The sequence below is a fragment of the Peromyscus eremicus genome, chromosome 8a, assembly GCF_949786415.1.
Source record: "Peromyscus eremicus chromosome 8a, PerEre_H2_v1, whole genome shotgun sequence".
Classification (NCBI taxonomy): domain Eukaryota; kingdom Metazoa; phylum Chordata; class Mammalia; order Rodentia; family Cricetidae; genus Peromyscus; species Peromyscus eremicus.
The window spans coordinates 1,147,488-1,167,525 of record NC_081423.1 but is presented as its reverse complement, the minus strand read 5'-3'; the positions used below and the strand labels follow the sequence as shown (position 1 = coordinate 1,167,525).

At 41.1% G+C, this 20,038-nt stretch overlaps 1 protein-coding gene across 1 annotated transcript in view; it reads right to left on the bottom strand.

Moving 5' to 3' along the window:
* Parn (poly(A)-specific ribonuclease) overlaps positions 1-20,038 on the bottom strand; it is a 183,105-nt gene that overhangs the window by 108,813 nt on the left and 54,254 nt on the right. The window contains exons 19-21 of the mRNA XM_059269961.1: positions 18,349-18,404; positions 17,276-17,362; positions 11,766-11,840 (exon numbers count right to left, since the gene is read on the bottom strand). Of these exons, the coding sequence (XP_059125944.1) occupies positions 11,766-11,840; positions 17,276-17,362; positions 18,349-18,404 (218 nt within the window). The remainder of the gene's footprint in view (positions 1-11,765; positions 11,841-17,275; positions 17,363-18,348; positions 18,405-20,038) is intronic.

Genomic DNA, 20,038 nt, shown 5'->3' with positions numbered 1-20,038 from the left:
AAAAAAACAAAAAATAAATTATTGATGAAAAGTTATTTACCTAAACAGGCACAGTGTTAATGTCGTCTTATTTATAAACATGAAACATTGCTGAATACAAAGAACATTAAAAAATATATACATCCACAATCTAATTATTACAGTTAGAATTTGTCGATTGCAGAGCATATGGAGGGCTAGGATGTAGCTTCATCAGTAGAGTACTTGCTAACACACACAACGCTCTGTGTCTATCCCTAGTACACATACACGAGACACAGTGGCATGTGCTATGAGATAGAGGTAGGAAGATCACAAGTTATAGAGTCATCCTTGACTCCATTACAAGTTTGAGGACAGCCTTAGATCCATAAGACTATGTCTCAAAATACAAATAAGTAAAACTACATAATAAATAAGCAAAGGGTAAGATATTATACATATAACACTTATTCAGATATCACACGCAGCGACTGAAGGGAAACTCGTTATCTGCTACTATTTTTCTAACAGGAGAACTAGGCAGCTTTGCCTTTGCTTTTCTATATAGTCTTAACTGTTTCTATGAATAAATAAATGATGACATTTTGTGAGGACAAGGATCTGAAGGTGTTTCTTGGACAGATCATCCATTCAACACAAGCAAAGGCCAGGGACCACAAAGGAACAATGATATGGCAAGCAAATTAGTTGCTTTGTTTCAGATCATCACCACAAACTTAGAGACTACATTTCTTCAGAATTGAAAATGATCAAAGATCTGGACAAAGACTGAAGTACAGATGTTTACTAAAGTGCTAACTCAATATAGAATAACTTAAACATCCAAGAGAGAGTGCTAAGTAAATTATTTCCATATATACAATGAAACAATACAACACACCCACCCAAAGAAATTTCTAGGAAAACAAAAACAGCAACAGCATAGGAAATGCCTATGACACATTTAAAAAGCAAATTCAAGGGCTGGTGAGATGGCTCCGAAAGTAAAGGAACTTGCCACACAAACCTGGCAACCTAAGTTTGAACTCCAGAACCTACACAAGATAGTAAACAGAGAATTTGTTCCATGAACTTGTCCTCTGACCTTCACATGCACATGTACACATCTAGAGAGCATGCACATACATAATACATACAATAATTGCAAGAGCCATGGTGTGGTGATATTTTATTTGTGCTGAAATGTGGTGATATTGTATTTGTATGTTAATAAATAAAGTTTGCCTGGAGATCAGAGGAAATAGCAAGCCATTTTAAGTAAACACAAAAGTCAGGCAGTGGTAGCACACGTACTTAATCCTATCACTTAGGATTAAGTGTCTCTGTGTGTGTGTTCAAGGCCATACTAAGGAACAGAGCCAATCATGGTGACACACACCTTTAATCCCAGTACCAACCACAGAGACCTAGAGGTCTGTACAGACAGACAGTGACAAGGAATTGAGGTAGCTGGGCTAAGATAGCAAATGAGAGGGCAAAACAGCAAGGCAATAAAGGCATGGGTAAGACAGGAAGTAGCTCACATTTGGAAGCTGCGGGCGTGGTGAGGTAAGGTTGGCTGGTGGCTCTTCCTATTTCCCCGATCTCTAAGGCTTTCACTCCTATATTTGGCTCCATGTTTTTTATTTAATAAGACCATTTAGAAATTCATCTACACCATGGCATAATGCAGCAGATGGTAATTAATATTCAAGGTGTCAACCCACCAGATGAGTCTTACAAGGCCACAGACTCTGGAATATTGTTTGCTTCTGTCTGTAATTCTCATGTGCTATTACCATTTTCTCCTAAACAGCTGCGGGAACTCCCCACTACCTGTACTGTGATGTGTCTGTCTCATGATCACATCTCAATCTTATGGGCATTTATAGCTGTGGACTGTCTAGAAGATGCCTCCTCATTAAACTCTATTGTCCATTTGATATCTATAATGTTAACTTACACAGAGTTGGATGAATAAATATGAATACGAAGAATTACTACATGAGTCAGAAATTGTAAGTATGGTTGACATAAGAAAACAGTTGCATCCCCCCAGCTCTAAGACAACTGTATACCATTAGCTGATTTAATGCTTCAAAGTAACTTTAGATTAGGACCAAGTGCCTTCCTTGCTAATGTTTTTTTTTTTTTTTTTTTTTTTTTTTTTTTTTTTTAAATAAACAGTTCCCTTCTTAGTTCACAAGGACATACTGAGCTGTCTGGCTAGGTCATAAATACAAAAAGGCACAATTATTACTAGCTGGCAAATGATTTAGTCCTTGCACACATTCCTGACCTCAATTTGTGAAAATACATTCTGACTTGTCTAGGCTACAGACAGTAACTTGACTCTGTAGCCCCTAATGAGGGCTGCAGGTGTTTTTAGACAATCAGAAGTTACACGCAGGATAGGAAAATATATTTCAAGATTTAAAATGCTTTTTATGTCACTGTGCCTTGGAAAAATGCCAAGTGGGCCTATATTGGGAGATTTAAGGTAAACCTGAGTTCCAACCAGAGCATTTAAGATACAGCTCTCTTTCTATAAAAAGTCTGGCATTTCTGTTAATCACAAAATGCTAGTTTAAAATGTTACTACACTTAGAAATATAGGATGCATGCACAAATTCCTTCTTTTTCTCAGACTCTTCAATAGTTTAGTTTTATAAAGCTATCTCTCTAAATAGATAACAATGACTGGTTCTTCCTTTGAAGCTGCAGCTGTGAATCACAGCTGCAGCAATTAGAGAGCTAAGATTTATCACGTGTGTGTTGTCAGGATGGCTCTGCTTCTTACTGTTTTCTGAAATGTGGCCTTACAATGTAACTCCTATGTTCAACATTAAAGTTTCTGTTGGGTACATACAGCTGTAAGAACAAAGGAGGGAAGCCACCATGAGAAAAGGGAGACACATGAGAGAATAAAGAAAGTTACCATCAGAGTGCCTCTGAGTTTCTCCCTATTCCCTAAAAATTCCTCAGAGAGAAAAAGTTCATAATTTTTTGCAACTCTGGGCATTCTCTTTGAGCCCTGGTGCAGCCTGGGGCTGGTTCCCTGTGACTGCAATAAATAATAATACATAAAATCTAAAAATACATAAAGTAACAAAGTGAGTTTAGGGTGAGGGCAAGGTTTAGTGCTGAGGGCCTGGGTGTCATCCCCACCATCATCAGAACAAACACCACCAAAAAAAGACTCAAAACCCACACTCAGAGTCAAAATCCAATTAGCATTTAAAGTGCTATGAAAACGCTAAGCCAGGCGTAGTAGCACGTCCCTGCAATCCTGGCATTCTGAGGCTGAAGCAGGAGGGGATCTCTGAGTTCTGGGATAGCCTGGGCTACACAGACTGTCTCAAAAAAGAAAGATGCTGTTTGAAGTGGGTGACAGCCAATATAGAGACTCATAACTGGTCAAAGTGCTGAGAATAGGTGGCTCTTGAGGGCACATCTCTGCCGATGAGGCCAAAGGATGTAAGGGCCAGAGAATGGCGGGCTGCTGTAAGTGCTTTCTAGAAGTGGTGTGGCCTTGCACCCATGAACTCTCAGAAGCTGTGGCTGTGAGGAGAGAGGGGGCAGAAGAATGATAACAGGGACAATACTGACTCCAAAACCAATGAAGGAAAGGCTTGGGAGGCAACTGGCAGTGAATGGCAGCTGGGGGATGGGGAGCCATTTTCTTCAGGTGTGACCACTGGCAAGGTGCCCAAGTACCAATAAACAACCCCCCACCCAGGCTCATGCAAGCAACCCTAACACACACAGAATAAAATGGGAGGAGAGGTTCAGCAGGAGTGAGAAGAGAATGTCAGAGGGCAGTAGGGGTGCAAACAACATACCAAAAAAAAAAAAAAAGGTATGAAATGGACAAAGAATAATAAAGTAAATTTAACAAAAATTAAAAATAAATATTTATTTAAAAGCAGGAAGAGGCTGGATATGGTGGCACATGTCTTTAAAGAAAAGGAGAGGGGCTCAAGCAGCAAACTGGAAGTCTGAGCTCCGATCTAAGCCATCATCCACCACAGACACAAGTCCAAATAAGCCAAATGTCTGCGAAACTGAAACAAAATCATAAACACTTTTCTGAGGAATACACCCAAACCCAGAGTCTCCACTAGAGAGTATTTGCAATGCATAAGAAGCAATTCCAGACTGACTCAACAAAGATCAGGACAAGAAGACTCAGTACAAAGGTATAAAAATGCATGGTATAAACTGTTCTTCATTTTCAGTACAGTATCTAAAATCTACACTTTGTCATGAAATAGAATTTGTGTGATGACTCTACCCAACCATGTTCTGGGTAAACTCAAGGTAGGTGAGGATAAGCAAATTACATTCAATGGGCATACTACATACATGTTCTACTTAATAGTATTTTCACCCACAAGGGGCTTATCAGGAACCCACCCTACTGCAGGATGAGCAGTACCAGTGTACAAGCTAAAAGAGCTATTAGACTGGCTTGTTAGAAGAATAATGGTCAAGGAGTAATGAGCTGAGGAGCTGAGATACTGAAATCAATTATCTAGTCTGCATAAAGAAAGATGGTAGGAGGAAAAAAGCCAAATAGAGCACATAGATGTCTTGTGCGAATAGGAATCCCAGGAGTAATAGCAAGGGAATATGAAAACAAATATCTGAAAATTTCCAAAATCTGGTGAAAGACTTATATATTAAACTCTGCCAGTACCAATAGGATAATACAGAGAAGGAACTAGAAGTATACCTCAATCATGGGGCATGTGCTAAAAGCATGTCAGAGACACTGGGACTCCACCCATGGTATATACACATTAAAATAAGCCATGGCTAAGTGTAGTGACAGTCAAACTTGTGAAAAATTCACTGCGGCATGGCTCTGAAGGGGAAGCTCAGGATCCAGTACCCGCACACTGTTAAATGAGGTGTGGTGTGCATCCCTGTATTCTTAGCACTCAGGAACTAGAGGATTCTTAGAGCTAACTGGCCAGCCAGCCTAGCCAAACCACTAAGGTCCAAGTTCAGTCAGAGACCTCATCAAAAAAATAAATAAGTGGGAAGTAAGCTAGGAAGACACCAATATGGATCTCTAGCCTACATGCATACATGCACGTAAGCACACAGAAACATACACACACACACACACACACACACACACACACACACACACACACACACAGAGGATATGGTTTCCTATAACAAGAGAACTTTCATATTTTTTTGAAGGGGTGGGGTGGGTGGGGGTGGGGGTTCAAGACAGGGTTTCTCTGTGTAGTTTTGGAGCCTGTCCTGGAACTCACTCTGTAACCCAGGCTGGCCTCGAACTCACAGAGATCCGCCTGGTTCTGCCTCCCAAGTGCTGGGATTAAAGGTGTGCACCACCCCACCGCCCGGCTGAGAACTTTGATTTTCAAGAGGTCAAAAAAGACTTTTCAAACATTGATTAGAATTAGTGATGCCAAAAGAAAAAGACAGTTGTCAGCTTAAATGGAACTCTTTGAAAGTAAATCAAATATAATTTGTATCAGAGCCAAAAAAGCCATTATACGTTGCTATATAAATAGGCATTTAATGATTTTTTTTTCATTGTTACATTATTGATCTGACAGACCCCTTCAGTTTCCGCTGAAATGCTTACATAATTTGTTTAAGATAACATTAACAGGATTTGTAGGACATTTAGATAACCCAGGTCCCTGGCATCATTAGAATCACTACTATGAGAAACAAACTTCAAATTGTCTTTTAATGAAGCATTCGCACAGTTTTAGAAATCAGAAAGAGAAAAACAGACATCTATCAAGTATAAAAGGTATCTCCAGTTCATGACAGGATGTGTATCAATCCCATGATATTGACCAAGTTCAGACAGGCACTGTGAACATAATGGCCCCTATGGTCCACATGGGTAAATTCTCACTCTCAGAACATACCATCTCTCTATATGAGTAACAGATCACTGAGGAAAAGACACTTTACAGGCACAGGAGGTGGGGCTGCTGTCCTAGTTCTGCAGAAGAAGCCTGAAACAAATGGCCACAAGTGAACTACACTCAGCTGAAGCACGGAGTAGGAGGCAGCCCCACTCTGCAGAGGGGACAGCCGAGTCCACGGAGTGGCGCAGCACAGTCAAGCTGTCAGGGACTTTGGAAAACACTTGTCTTATGCAGGCAAAGGAGGCAACAGTGTCTTCAAGGATGATCACTGGCCTCAGTGGCACATATCTACAACCTGCTGGGAGACTAAGGTAGGAAGAGTGTGGGATCAAGGCCTGCCTAGGCAATGTACCAAGGCCCACTCCCTAAACAAACTTTAAAAAGGGTTTTGCGCCAGGCGGTGGTGGCGCACGCCTTTAATCCCAGCACTCGGGAGGCAGAGCCAGGCGGATCTCTGTGAGTTCGAGGCCAGCCTGGGCTACCAAGTGAGTCCCAGGAAAGGCGCAAAGCTACACAGAGAAACCCCGTCTCGCAAAACAAAAAAAAAAAAAGGGTTTTGCATATAACTCAGTGGTAGAGCATTTACTTTGCATACATGATATCCTTGGCTCCATCACTACTACATTAAATAAATAATGAACAAAGAATAAAAGATAACAAGCATCTACTTCTTCTAGGAGGGGAAAAGTAAATGTTACAACTTCCTCTTAGCCTATTTCCTACATTGCCCGTTCAAGCCCGTTTATTTTATTCATGCTGTTGTGAACACTGGACCCAAAGGATTCAGTGGTGAACAAGATGATCCAGTATTGTCCTCAGGGAGGCAACACAACCAAACAGACAAAAACACATGGCTACATATTACTCTGACACATAACTGGCATTGGTATCACTGAATAGAATACTTAGCTTAAAAGGTACTACTCAGAGCAGGGTGTGGTTTTAATCCCAGCACCCAGAAGGCAGAGGCAAGAAGATCTCTGAGTTCCAGGCCAGTCTGGTCTACAAAGTGAGATCTAGGACTGCCAGGGCTACACAGAGAGACCCTGTTTCAAAACAAAATGACACAAAAAGCTATTGCTCAGGGTCTACAGAGTTGGCTCAATGGCAAATGGCTGACACTGCTCTTCCAGAGAACCCAGGTTTAGTTCCCAATTCTCAGTTAAGTGACTCACAACCAGGTATAACTTCAGTTCCAGGAGATCCAACATCCTCCTCTAGCTTTTTCCAGATACTGCATGCATGTGTGCACATATATAAACACACATAATTAAAATAGAATAAATCATTTTTTAAAATGTTACTTTTCTTTTTTTGTTTGTTTGTTTGTTTTTCAAGACAGGGTTTCTCTGTGTAACAGCTCTGGCTGTCCTGGAACTCACAGAGATCCACCTACCTCTGCCTCCCAAGTGCTAGGATTAAAGGCATGTGCCACCACCTCCCGAAATATGTGTTTGTTTTTTAATATTTTTTAAGATTTATTTTATTTATTATATATACAATGTTCTGCCTGTATGATTGCCTGAAGGCCAGAAGAGGGCACCAGATCTCATTACAGATGGTTGTGAGCCACCATATGGTTGCTGGGAATTGAACTCAGGACCTCTAGAAGACCAGCCAGTGCTCTTAACCACTGAGCCATCTCTCCAGCCCCAAAATGTTACTTTCAAAGAATCTTCCAGTAAGTCAAGGAACAATCATCATTTGGCATAAAAATAGTTTAAAAGGAACACTGATAAACCCTATACACAAATAACCAAATTATACTGTCTTTTTAGTGAGATAGTACTAATTGGTGTTCTATAGCCTTCAAAACACATTTACGGGGGCTGGAGAGATGGCTCAGTGGTTAAGAGCATTGGCTGCTCTTCCTAAGGTCCTGAGTTCAATTCCCAGCAACCACATGGTGGCTCACAACCACCTGTAATGAGATCTGGTGCCCTCTTCTGGCCTGCAGACAGAACATTGTATACATAATAAATAAATCTAAAAAAAAAGAAAAAAAAAACAAAAGAAAAAAAAAACACATTTACAGTCTCATCCCTACTGCCTACAGAAAGGGCCAGAATTAGACATCTTAACAATCCATGACCATTTGTCGGGACTCACTAGGAACTTAATGTCATGACCTCCGTGCATTGTTACAGCCACCTGTGAACAGACTGTAATCATGAACATGTCACAGACTGGAAACCTGAAGCCCAGGAGTTTATGCATCTCACCCAAGGATACATGAGACAAATGACTGGCCTTCCATCAGTCCCCAAGTCAATCAACTAAAAGCCTGGACATTCCTTCCTTCCCACTGCAAAGCTTCCAGTCACTGATGGAGAAAGCACCCTGAGCAGAGCGGGTGCAGCCACCCTGCAGTCAGAACTCCCCTTTGCTTTCCTTCCACTAACACTGCAGCCTCTCGTCAGGACCTGATCCCCACTGAAAGGCATCATCATACTCTAGTGAGCTGAACCCTTTGCATTCCAAGTCATCTCTCAGAAGAGTACGGGAATAGATAGTAGAAGCAAATGTCCAAGCAAAAACTGAAAAATACAACAGGCAGCATCCTTTATGACCGCAACCAACATGGTATTTGGTGTCACGTGTTTCTGAAAAACACTTCCCGTTGAAATTTCACTGCTATCAAGCAGCCAGAATACAAGCTCACCAAGCTAGTAAATATCAGCTATACAGCATTCACAATGGCCCAAACAGGTCCATACTATCATCTTTACTGCACAGAGAGAAACAGAACTTAGCTAGTTAGATAGCATGTTGGTGTCACACACTGCACGTGGTTGAATAGTACTGACACCAGAATCTAAGATTTTACCTCTACAACAAATCCAGTATTCCTGAGATATTGAAAAATTAAAAAAAGAATTATAAAATATTTCAACCTGAATTTGCATATTTGTAGAAGTTAAAATTTTTAAAGCATTATAGCGTCAAACATGAAATTATGCCAGTATTTGGCATTTGAAGTAAAAATCAAACAGATATATCACTCAAAAAATTTCACACTTTTAAAATGATTATTACCAAGGTACTTGAAGTCCAACTGCATATGTAACTTAAAAATACATGTTCAATATTTTATTCTAAAGGGACCAGAATGTGACTCCATCTTAGATACAGAACAACTCCATTGTAGAAGATTACCTAAGCCTGAGTCCAGGAAGTCCCTCAGTCAAGTTTAGCCAATCAGCTAAACAGTTCCAAACCTGGTCTTATAAGGCTGAGAGACCCAAAGTCACAGAATACGGTTGTTACTGACCATATATGACTAAAAAGCTCACAATGGATGAAATGGTTACCTGCCGCATCCAATCTACATGTGCCCCAGGTAACTGCTCCTTGACTGCACAATTAGAACAGAGATTAGCTCAACACACTTAGAATTCCCCCAGTTCACTTTAAAAGGGGCTGCATGCCTTTGTCCTGGGTCGACATTGCCATTTTGTATGGATGATCGACCTCTGCATGCTCACTATTTCTGCAGAATAAACACTCTTTGTGTTTGCATACTATTTGAATCTGGGGTCTTCAGTGATTCTCTTTAAACCCTTACAATTCAAAAAACTTTTCACCTTAAGACAGTATGTTTTACCCTGTCTCGAAAAACCAAAAAAAAAAAAAAAAAAGACAGTATGTTTAGAAGCTTTATGATGGCTCCATGGTTAAAAGAACAAGCTGCTCTTGCAGAGGACCCAGGCTCAACTCTCAACACGTACATGGTGGCTCACTAATACCTGAAACTCCAGTCTCAGGGAACCTGATGTCCTCTTCTGGCCTCCAAAGGCACTAGGCCCACATGTGGTACACAGACACACAAACGGGCAAAACACTCACATACATAAAAAGAAAGAAAAGAAAAAAATTGAATAAGCAAATGCTAAAGAAAAAAGGTAGTTTATTTCTTAAGGATCAATAAAAGATGTGGTGATCCATCTTTTCAGAATCCTATTTAAAAGTAAATGAAGTATCATTCACTTCACTTGTAAAAAGAACATTTGATAGCCAGGTGGTGGTGGCACTCCCTTTAATCCCAGCACTCATGAGTCAGAGACAGGCAGATCTCTGTGAGTTCAAGGCCAGCCTGGTCTACACAGTGAGTTCCAGGACAGTGAGGACTGTTTCACAGAGAAACCCTGTCTCAAAAAAAAAAAAAAAAAAAAAAAAAGCTTAATGGCATGGAGAAACCACAGCTAATCACAGACAAATAGGAAAAGTAAGTACAAGATGAACAGGCCAATGAGGGCTTCAGAGGTACTGCCCTCACCTCCCTCCCTTCAATTTGCAAATTCTCAAAGTATATCTGCAACTTATTTCAGAAAAAGCACATCAGGAAAGGAATAGAATGGAGGCGTGTGAGGAAACAGACCAAGTGCTTCATCTAACACAGGATTCTTAAACACCTCACAGTGCAATCCCATCTGCCTGAGAAACTACACCTGAGTATATAAAACAGATGAGCTGCAGAGATGGCTGAATAGTGAAAAGCACTGCTGCTTTTCCAGGTTCTATTCTCAGTACCCACATGGTGGCTCACACAGGGACAGCCAGGGCTACATAGAGAACCCTATCTCAAAACAAAACAACACAAAAAGCTACTGTTTCACGGGATCTAACTCCAGTTCCATGGGATCCAATGTCCTCTTCTGGCCTCCACAGACACTAGGCACACATGTGGTGAACAGAAATACATGCCAGCAAAACACCCATACAAATAAAATAAAATAATAAAAATTTTAAATAGATAGACTAATCAAACATTTACTGATAATAAGTCTTAAAAAACTAAATTAAAACAATTCTTTGGTAGCCAGATGTGGTGGCACACATCTTTAATCCCAGCACTTCAGAAGCAGAGGCAGGCAGATCTCTATGAGACCAAGGCCAGCCTGGTCTACATACTGAGACTCTGTATTTTAAAAAACAAAATAAGCCGGGCAGTGGTGGCGCTCGCCTTTAATCCCAGCACTCGGGAGGCAGAGCCAGGCAGATCTCTGTGAGTTTGAGGCCAGCCTGGGCTACCAAGTGAGTTCCAGGAAAAGGCGCAAAGCTACACAAAGAAACCCTGTCTTGAAAAAACAAAAACAAAGAAAAAACAAAAAACAAACAAACAAACAAAAAAAACAAACAAAAAAAAACAAAATAAAACAACGACAAAAAAATGCAGCAACAACATAACTCATTTTGGTATACATACAATTTTGTTATTTGTTAAGACAAAAGTAATATATGTACTGAGATGAATGTGCTTATCTAACACAATACAAACCAAAGTTGTATTAATTAATTTGATGGTGCTGAGGAGTGACAGTAGGAAAAACGTGACCTCTTTGATTCCCATAATTAAACCATTATGCTTCTGCACAGCAGAAAACTGTAAGTACATGAAAACATTGCAATTGGAATCTACGCTAATCTGGAATTTGAGGTGTTTTAGGCAGTTGATGAGGGTGGTGCATCGCAGGAGGGCATGTGCAGCATCAAACACATGCTGTGTGCTCAGAATGAAGGCTGGAGTGAAGCCATGGACAACATGGACAAGCACTCTCTCCAGTTCACTAGCATTTGATTTTACATTGTTTGGTCCTTGCATGCTCAGAAACCTTGCTCTAGTGTCAAATTTTCAAACCCCACATTCAGTCACAAGATACAACATGAGATCTTGAGCCACAGTTTAAGTATCTTTAGAATACTGAATCAAAAACACTTCTCTGTATGATACACTTACTAATTTTTTCTTTATTTTACTGACAAGCTCAAAAATTAACTGAGCAGCAATGCCAGTGAACCAGCTGCTTGAAACCGCAGCTTTCAAACTGAAGGTGAACCTCCACCTCATTCACACACTAAACAGGTGTCTAGGACACTAACCGATTTGTACTTGTTCCGGCTGGCTGAGAGAAACGAAGGCTGACGTGTCATCAATCCAGGATATCTGAATGTTACCTGTTAATAGCAAATTAAAAACAAAGTGAGCATCTGAGCATTTAGAGAATCACACAATAGACTCAGTCCAGCATATTCCAGTAGAGTCCAGACAGATGAAGTATTGCTGTAAGACTGGAAGCCTCAGCACTGGTCAGCTTACTGAAAACTTTAGTTCACTACTTACTTCTGAGATGGCTTAACGCCTAAGAGCACTTGCTGTGCTAGCATGAAGTCCTAACTTCAAACCCCTAGCACCCACATAAAAAAATCCAGGCCTGTAACTCCAGCACTGGGGGCGGGAAACAGCAGGATCTCAGAAGCCCATTGGCCGGCCTAGGACAGTTTCAGGTTCAGTGAGAGATCCTGTCCCACAGCAGGACGCTCAACCTCCTCCACTGGTATATGAGGAGCATGTACCTCTGTGTGTGTGTGTGTGTGTGTGTGTGTGTGTGTGTGTGTGTGTGTGTGTGCCTTGCAAACCATAAAGACCTCAGTTTGATTCTAGCAGCCATGTAAAAAGGTAAGCACAGTTGAGTGTGCCTGTATGCCCAGAGCTGGAGAGGTGGAGATGGGCAAATCCCTGGAACTTTTGGGCCAGCAAGCCTAGCAAAACTGGTGAGGTTTGGGTTCAGTGATAGACCATGCATCACAACACTAAGGTTGAGAGAGGGCCAATGAGATGACTTAGTGGGTAAACGCACTTGCTGCCGAGACCTGAGTTGGATCTCCGGGACCCACATGGTAGAAGAGAACCAACTCTTATAAGTTGTCCTCTGGCCTTCACATACATGCTATGGCATATGTTTGTCCACACAAAATAAATATAATATTTTTAAAATCTTAGAAAAATAGTAAAGTAGAGATTTAATTGAGGAAGATATCTGACATCAAGCTCTGGACTTTACACACACACACACACACACACACACACACACACACAAAACAGTGATAATAAATTTTAAAACTTAAAAAGAAAGAAGCTTAGCTACAAGGGCATGCCACAATTCTGTCCAGTCTTATGCCAGGATCAGAAGTTGTTTATCTTTGAAGGTCACTAACAAAACTCAGAGAACATATACAATCAAACTGTTATAACTACTTCATTTTATAGACTGCTAGTGTTTGGATATTCTGTCCCTGCCCCATGTTAACACTTAATCTCCATCATCAGGTATTCAGACATTGGAAACATAAAGGGAGAGAATAAATGGAAGCATAACTGACTCATAGTACTCAGCAGTGGGGCCTTGGGGTGGCAGGATAAGTTAGCTCATCCAGGGTGGTGCCCTCATGGGAGCACGGGTGGCTGTACAGGAAGAGGGGGTGCTTGTCAGATGCACACATACAAGGACCTGTGCTCCTCGCTCATTCCAAGATGCTCTGTGCTGCCTCGGAACCCTGACAGCAAGAAGGCTGTGACTCCAAACTACTAGAAAGAGCTCTGAGCCAAAATAGACCCTTCTTCCTAACACACCAGGCTATGGTAAGCTTCCAACAGCAACCAAAAGTAGACTGCTCCAAAGACTCAGACTGAATACGAACATTGAAGTTGAAGGGGATGTGATAAATAAACACTACAGACAGAAGGGAAATTCAGTGTTGAAATCAGGCCAGGAAAGGAGTGTGGAGGACAAGGAAAAGAAGGATGCAGACAGGGAAAGCTGCTGAGACGGCTCAGTGGATAAAGGAGACTGCAGTCAAGCCTGACCATTTCCAAAATCCATATGGTGGGAGGAGTGAGCTGATTCCTACAAGTTGTCCTCTGACTTCCACATGCAATCCATCACACATGCACGCACGCTTGTAATTTAAAAATTAAGAATTTGGAGAGAGAAAAACCAAGACAGGATGGTAGGGAGAAACAGTAGAAAAAAAGTACTACACTGAAGCAAACAGTATGTAGCACAGAAAGGAACCCAGGGACCCGGAGTCTGAAGAGAAGAGGAGAACCTGCACTTCGCATCACTGTCCTTGGGAACAGACAGAGCACCAGACTTTAAAAATGAGTAAAGCAATAAAAGAAAAATTCATTCCACTAAAACTTTCAAAGGCTGGGAATTTTAAAAAACCATTTAGTTTCACTATCAAAGTGGAAAACAAAACTGTACAAAATCTCTCACTTGCAGCTTCTCAGTAAGACCACACACTGATCTCCCTGCCAGGAGGCTGACCACCTCTCTGCCCGGGGGGTGCAGCTGCCTCTTTAAATAAGGAGTGCGGCCACACTGCTGAGCACCTTCCAGGGCCAGCTCCCTCCATCCTAGCGTCATGCCAAAGGCACAAAGATGTTGTTATCGCTAGCACAATTACCGTCATTTCTGATGAGAGAATACTTGCCCGAGGTCGGTCACACAGCTAATGTTTGTTTTACTTATTAAAACCATTGTAAAGGATTTGAGACACAGACACACACACACACACACACACACACACACACACACACACACACACACACACCCCAAAACTAACTAGATCCAAAGTCTCTACCTCTCAATGACCTTTTTTTAAAATGGGGTTTCATGGCAGCTCTGGAGCTTGCTCTGTAGACTCACAGGGATCCTCCACCACACCCACCCAGCTCAATGAATTTCTAGACATTTAGAAAAGCCATTGCAAAACTGTGGTGCATCACACTGGGTTTTACACTTTTACCATCAAATATATTTTTATGGAATTATCCACCACCAAAAAATGAAAAATTCATGACAGAGTTGTTTTATTTAACTAAACTGAAAAAAAAAAAAAGTCTAGCTACAGCATTGTACTTACTTGCTTCAAGCCTGACTACATAAGGTCAGGATTTAAATAGATGAAAACAGCAGAGACCATCAGCAAAGGAACTTTCTAGACACGTGCCTGCTTTCACATAAGGTGTTCTGGGTTGTTTTTAACTTAAGAGGTAATGTATTCTAAGTGGTATTAATAATAAAAATCCGTATGTGCTCATCATTTTGAAAAGACAGGAAAGCTTATAAAACAAAAAGACCGGGCTGGAGAGATGGCTCAGCAGTTAAGAGCACTGACTGTTCTTCCAGAGGACCCAGGTTCAATTCCCAGCATCCACATGGCAGTTAATAACTGTCTGTAATTCCAGTTCCAGGGTACCTGACACCCTCATACAGATATACATGGAGGCAAAGCACCAATGTACATAAATAACATTTAAAACAAAACAAAACAAAACAAAACAAAACAAAAAGACCATATGTAAAATACTCCATGGCATGGTTGGAGAGATGGCTCTGCCATTAAGAGCACTGACTGCTCTTTCAAAGGACCTGGGTTCAATTCCCAGTAACCACATGGAGGCTCACAACTGTCTGTAACTGCAGTATCAGGGGATCCGATGCTCTCTTCTGACCTCCAGCGCACTGCATACACATGGTGCTAATACAGAAATGCAGACAAAAAAAACCATACAGATTTTTTAAATGAATAATAATAAAATACTCAATGGTGAATGTTGAATGCATCTTCCTTCACTTCCATCTACTTTCTCATCTTAATTTCATAATTAAAATAGTGTTAATTATGCAAGATCCTATTCCATATCCTCTTTTTTTTTTTTTTTTTTTTTTGTTTTTGTTTTTTCGAGACAGGGTTTCTCTGTGTAGCTTTGCGCCTTTCCTGGGACTCACTTGGTAGCCCAGGCTGGCCTCGAACTCACAGAGATCCGCCTGGCTCTGCCTCCTGAGTGCTGGGATTAAAGGCGTGTGCCACCACCGCCCGGCCATATCCTCTTTTTAATCTAAGTATTAAAATACAGTTTGAGACTGGGCAGTGGTGGCACATGCCTTTAATCCCAGCACTCGGGAGGCAGAGTCAGGCAGATCCCTGTGAGTTTGAGGTCAGCCTGGTCTACAGAGCGAGATCCAGGACAGGCTCCAAAACTACACAGAGAAACCCTGTCTCGAAAAAAAAAAAAAACACAGTTTAAATTTTTTTTAATGTTTATACCTCTGCATATACACTTCAAGTATATTGTTTTATTTATTACTGTGCCGGATGGTTTTATGCCAACATAAGCTAAAGTCATCTGAGGGAGGGCCCTCAATTAAGAAAAATGCCTCCAGAAGACAGGGTTATACACAACCTGCCATTAAGATCACTGACTAACTAGTGATTGATGAGGGAGCAACGAGCCTATTGTGTGTATGGCCATCCCTGCACTGGTGGTCCTGGGTTCTAGAAGAAAGCAGGCTGAGCAAGTCATGGGGGTTGAGCCAGTAAGCAGCACCCCTCGATGGCCTCTGCATCAGCTCCTGCCTCCAGGTTCCTGCCCTGATTGAGTTCCTGTCCTGACTTCCTTCAGTGATGGACAGTGATGTGGAAGTATAAGCCAAATCAAACCCGTCCTCCCCAACATTCTTTCCGGTCATGGTGTTTCATTGTAGCAATAGAAACACTAGCCAAGACAATTGCTATTACGTCTATTACAGAAGCTGCAGCATACATGTGACGGTCAGAGACAACGTGTGGAGTGAAGTCTCTCATTCCACTTTAACGTGGGTTCCAGGTATTGAACTCACATCACCAAGCTTGCACAGCAAACACCGAGCCATCTCATCAGCCTGTGATTATTCTCTTAAATGTCTGCACAGTTAAATCTTTTGAGGATATACAAGTATTACTAGGCATCCTACTACTGGCCAGTTTCCACTTTCACTTTATTCCACCAAAGAGAATATACAGCTTCAATACTTCACTCGTTAAAATAACAAACCTGTACATTCACAAACCCTGATAGGTCTAACCACATGATCTATGACCTAAGAATTAGGTTATCAAAGATTTAATCTGGATCTTAATATTTTCAATTTTTCGAAGTCTTTATTACTTATCACTTAGTAGTAAATGTTAACTGAGGTTTTGTTTACTTTCTTTTTTTTTTCTCGGAGCTGAGGACCGAACCCAGGGCCTTGTGCTTGCTAGGCAAGCGCTTTACCACTGAGCTAAATCCCCAACCCATTTTGTTCACTTTCTTTATGGCAATGCTAGGGATGGAATCCAGGGCCCTCTACGACCGAGTGCCATCTTCAACCCTTCAATGATACATACATAAATATTTGACTTTTAATATAAAAAAAAAGAATGAGAGAAACTGCCTACCTTACACACATCTGGAGCCTTGGTCTGCTCAGACATCTGTGTTTGTTACTTTCAGTATTAATCTCATGTAGAGTCTACTTGTCAGTATTAAACAGTCTCTCTGAATTTAATCTTAAAAATTCTTTCCCCTGATTTAGGTTTGTTTCGCTCATCAGCAGTAAGGCAGTCACAGTGACGGTCCATCTAACTGTCAGCAAGGGTTACACATTGCACCTCAGATCACATTAGAACAGAACAAGGCCGTGACTGGACTCAGAAATCCTTTACACCCTCTCCTTCTGACCATCTCTACAACAGGACAAAGGCAAACCTTCAAACAGTTGTCACAACCTTTCTCTACTCACCAAAGGCGCTGAAGAGCTGGTAAAGGTCACTGGTTTTCCACTCTTTGGGGAATGTCACGTGGAGAACATGATCACGTTTAGGCTGCACTACAAAAGTGGCAAAAGGACGAGAGTTAAGACATGATCCGAGCACTGGCAAGGGGCCAGCTCAGTCACCGAGACACTTGCCACACAGACATGAGGCCTGTGCCTGGCCTCCAGACCCCATAAAAAGGTAGACATGGAGGAGTATGCTCCAAGTGCCTGTACTGGGGAGGGGTAGACAGGACTATCTGTCCCTGGGACTCTCTGGCCAATAGTCTATCCTAATCAGTGAGCTCCAGGTGGACACTGGGTCTCAAAGAACAAGGTGAACAGCTCCTGAGGAACAATAGCCAAGGCTGGCTTCTAGCAAGGGACCAGGCAAGTCAGTGACTTTCTGATTGCCTCAGCCCACAGAATGTAAGGATTCTAAGCATGCACCACCACACTTGGCAAGTATGGATTCTTTAATTAAACTAGCCCATACTGCCTTGAAGAATTAACACAGATGTTTCATGGTTACCAAACAACTCCTAAGAGGATCAGTAGAAGTCTTACCACTATGTAGACACAGCTGACACATAGACACAGTAATCCTGCCTCTGTTCCCAAGTGCTGGGATTCCAGCTGTACATTTCCACACCCAGGCATTAGCAGACTGTTCTTATATGTCAGGGAACCCACAACAATTTCATTAAAAAAATTAACTTGCTAAACTTAAATATATGCATAAGTAACTAGAAAACAGAAAATTTAACAAATTACTGATATAGACAGCATATTTTAAGTATGTATTGGAAATGATTCTACTTTGTGGAGGATGAAACTATGAACATATATTTTTCCAGGCTATGAGACATATTTATATAGCCTGGAAAATGTAATGAAGGCCCAAGGGTCCCCTGAACTTTTAAGTATGCAATCCCGACCAACCACAAACCACTGCCCATGTTTAAGTAAAAAAGCTCTTTTGTCAGCACTTTTTTCCAGGTAACCCTTTCGGATTTCACTCTGACAGCAAAGACGCAATGGGGAAATCAAAGTATACTCACAGTCTGGCCCTTCCAAGTTCAGATAGGGAATGTCCATGACCCTCATAAGAAATAACCTACCAAAAGAAAAACAAACACACAGGTAACAAACTAATTTATTTTAAAAAAATCTATTAAAATGTTAGCAGAAGCTACTTGTCACTGTGTGGTTTGGATAAGAATGGCCTCCATGGGCTCCTGTTTAATTGCACAGTCCTCTGCTAGTGGAAATGTTTGAGGAGTAAGAGCTGTGGTCTTGTAGGAAGAAAAACTTATGCCATGACCCGTGTGCTCTCTCTGCTCCCTAAGTGCACATTCCCGCCACTATGTGTCCTTTGTTCTGCCATCACGGACTCCAACACTCTGAAACCATTAGCCCAATTAAGTGCTTTCTTCTATAGGCTGCCTAGGTCGTGGTGTTTTCTCACATGCCTAGGTCATGGTGTTATTTTCTCACAGCAATAGAGAAATAACAAGTGTGCTTATTCTATTTCTAAAAAAAAAAAAAAAAAAAATTAGGATTCTTAAAATTCACTTCAGAGATTTTTTTTCCTCTTGAGCTAAATATTTATCATAAAGATAAAAATACAAATTGTGGTATCTCCAACACCTACAACAATTCCAGGTACTCAGTAGTTTCTCAAAAAATACCAACTAGATTAACGAAATTTTTAATGAAAAGTTGAAAGAAAACCCTGTGTGGAGCACTGTCCTACTAGTTAGTCCAAAGAAACAATGAGAAAACAAATACCAACTCCTTACCAACATATGAAAAGGTTCCTATACAGTCATATTTGTGAGAGGAGAATGACATTCATTTATTTTTATTTTTATTTTTTTAATGAAATACAAAGTTACTGGGTATAGGGTAAATCCTAAAAACTGAAGTAAGTAACTGTCTTCAAATATTCACATTATTATTGTCATGTAAAACATATCTGAAGCACAAAACAAAACAATCCTTGATAAAGAAAGTTATCATGGGGCTAGGGAGATGGCTCAATGGGTAAGAATATTTGCTATGCAAGCCTGAGAACCTGAATTCAAATCCCCAGCATCCATGGATAACGCCAGCTGTGGCTGCACATACCTATAACACCAGCACTATGGGGAATAGGGGGTCACTGGGGCTTGCTGGTTACCAGCAAGAGGGATACCCAATATCGTCCTCTGGCCTCCACACGTACACAGGTACACTCACTCACCTGGCCACACAGCCTGTCTCTCATACACACGTGTGCATAGACCCCACACACATGGCTATAAAGCATAGCAAGCATTTTAAAGCATAGCAAGCATTTTATGTATAGTTGCTGAAATGGATACAAAGGCACACTTAAAAAACAGTATTCATTAATTACATCTGTCTGAAATGTCTTTCCATTTTCTTTCAGGAGCTAAATCATGAACAAAATCAGGCTTTCTGTTGTGTCTAGGATGATACTAATGAGTTCTACTACTTGGATAACAATATGTTGTGTGCTTCCGTTAAAAGAGCTATTATGCCACAAATTAAAAAGACAATCTAAGTGCCCAACAAGCAATTAGTTTGGCTTCAGTGACCTGCAATTAAAGCACATATTACCAGGCGTCAAAAACAAGCAGGGTATGATTAGCTCACAGATGAACCATCAGCAGAACAGCTCTGTCCTGTACTGTCAAAAAATGAGCTCACAGTAGTTGGTGGCTGGAGAACTTGGATGGCCTCCAA